This window comes from Centruroides sculpturatus, unplaced genomic scaffold (genome assembly GCF_000671375.1).
Source record: "Centruroides sculpturatus isolate CEXI.00-Female unplaced genomic scaffold, Cexi_2.0 scaffold1354, whole genome shotgun sequence".
In the NCBI taxonomy this organism is placed as follows: Eukaryota; Metazoa; Arthropoda; class Arachnida; order Scorpiones; family Buthidae; genus Centruroides; species Centruroides sculpturatus.
The window spans coordinates 96,174-98,749 of NW_019385612.1; the positions used below are offsets into that span (position 1 = coordinate 96,174).

Consider the following 2,576-nt stretch of genomic DNA (forward strand, 5'->3'; position numbering starts at 1 on the left):
GTCATAAAACAATTAACGTTTATTGACTTTCGCGGTAGGGGGTAACGCGGGGTCGGTTGACAAATTTTCTCGCAGTAGTGCAAAAGTTCTACTCACTTCGCTTGAAAGTGTCATATTTCTTCCCCACTTACAAACAAACCCGATGGCAATCGGTGAAACAGGAGATAAATTACAGCGAGTTGAAATTTGATATGTTTATTTTTTTGCGTTTTTCGTATCGAATTACATAAAAATAAATATTAATAAATTCATTTTGTCAATACGCAAGTAATTTATATCACTAGATAGAAAACAAAGCGCAGAATCCAACTAAGAAACTGTAGTTTCTTTACGCGATAGATAAAATTGAATTATTTCATATTAAAAACACTGGGTCTGTAAGACCCATGCGACTCAAGTAAGGGCCCCATTCCTAGCGACTTACGGAGGGTTAAAAAGTAATATTTATAGTTCATTATGATAAATTTTCAAACAAAATACAAAATAGCAATATCAACAATTTAAAAAAAAAATTGGTAATTTAGAAGATAATCAATCAATAATAACTCATTCATAAATTCCTTGCTTAACAAATGATAATTGGTAAAACATTATAAAAAATTTATTATATAAATATTTTATTTTATCATTGAATGTGTATTTCATTATGTAATGACTTGCAATTTTAAAAAATTAGAAAAATTCTGAAGATGCATTATAAGATAACAACAACAATAATAAACTGAAATTTTACCTTTTTAGCAGCTGCTTTCTTCCATTTTCTTTCTTGAGCAAAATCAGCAGCTAACCAAACCATTTCTTCTAATAAATAATCCCAATGAGCTTTAGTACGAGGTGGTTCTTGGACTTTAGGAAGTCGTTTAGCAGACCATAATCCTTCCCTTCGTAATTCTGAAATTCTTTGCATAACATAGGCTTCCTGAAATTTTAAAATATTAATAAGTGTTAATTAAAACATAAGATAAATATAACAGTAACATAAAATGCTTTTCTTTGAAAAGTGTTATTTTTCTTTCTGAGTTTTCTGTTGTATATTATTAAAGAAAATTATAAAAATTCCCAACTTCCTTCACTTAAAATAACTTAAATCTGATCTTATTAGAAGTCATTTTATTTTAAAGTCTAAAGTGTAATTTTCGATTAAAAGCAAAAATATCATTAACAAATTTTTTATCATAATTAAAGCAGAGCATTGTTAACAGTGTGAAATATCAGATTTATTCAGCAATTTCAAAATAACAATAACATTAAAAATTTTAGTTAGTTATTTGAAATTTTAAAAACCATTTAAGGATTTCATTTAGTTACACTTACTTGCTTAGCTCTTTCTACAATTTCCTCTTGAGAACCTATTGCAGAATCATATACAGCTGATATATAATGCTGTCTTGTATGCAACCTATTTGTAGGAAGGGTGACTGATGGAGGGGACTTTGAAAGTTTTGGTGTGCTTGGAATTCCAGATCCTGACGTTGACCGAGAAGTAGATGTATTGGCAGGACGTGATGGTGATGACTGAGAACTGGAGGTAGTAGTTACAGTTGATGATAAAGATTTTGATGTGTTATCCACTGTACTACCTATAAAATCAATAATTAAAAGGTAAATTATTTTTATTTCATTATTTAAAATACTCAAATACATATTCAAATAAAAAAAATTCTCCTTAAAAATAAATTTCCAAATAAAAATTTAATGAAGAAATTATCAATTCAACAGAAATAGTCTTATTACAAATACCCAAAAAAGCAGCATTAGTTTCATAAAATATTAATTTTATAAGATTATTGAATAACAGCCAAAAGTCATTGAAATCAGGAAAAAAATAAAAATCATGTCTAAATGAAATAAAAATCATGACTATCTTAGCAAACTGATTTAGTTCCTATTTTCTAAAGTAGATAATATCTATAACCAGTTATGTTTTTATTTTCTATTATATTTTCTTTATTTTCTGATACTTTATAACTATATTTAATTAGTCAAGTTTTTGCTACTGACTTAAATATATAATATACAGTGGTACCTCAAGATACGAACACCCCAGCATACAAAATTTTCAGGATACGACATGAAATTCAAACATGTTTTTGCTCCACAATACGAACAAAAACTCACCATATGACATTACATTAGTTCGCAGCGCCATTTTTTATTCACTTCTGTTCATTGGTCTCAGTCCGCATGTTTGCTTCATTGTGGAAGGATCTCGCTCGATAAAGGAAATCTTGAGGTATTATCAGAAAGTGATTGATTTTATTGAAAAGAAACATCCCGAAAAGGTTCACACTGGCCGTATTGCTGCTCCAAGTAATGACATTTGCCTAAGTCATTTTAGAAACATTTTAAAAAGTAGGCAAAGCCAAACTTCTTTGGATAGATATTTTACCAAGCGACCTCTATCCAGTGAAAGTGCTGGTAGAAGTGAAAGAAAGAAAGCAAAAAGCAGTGAATAAAAATTAAAATAAATAAATAAATAAAACAACACTAATTTTTTTTAATCTTTTCTAAGTTATTTTTAAGTTATTGTTACATTATGTTATGTAAGTTAAGTTTTAGTATCATTTCCCTTCTCC

The 2,576-nt window shown here is 28.4% G+C and overlaps 1 protein-coding gene across 1 annotated transcript in view; it reads right to left on the minus strand.

Moving 5' to 3' along the window:
* Window positions 1-2,576, minus strand: part of LOC111640581 (helicase domino-like) — a gene marked incomplete at its 3' end in the record, with an annotated part of 167,347 nt that overhangs the window by 96,166 nt on the left and 68,605 nt on the right. Inside the window, exons 4-5 of the mRNA XM_023386605.1 lie at window positions 1,315-1,580; window positions 710-919 (exon numbers count right to left, since the gene is read on the minus strand). Coding sequence (XP_023242373.1) covers window positions 710-919; window positions 1,315-1,580 — 476 coding nt within the window. The remainder of the gene's footprint in view (window positions 1-709; window positions 920-1,314; window positions 1,581-2,576) is intronic.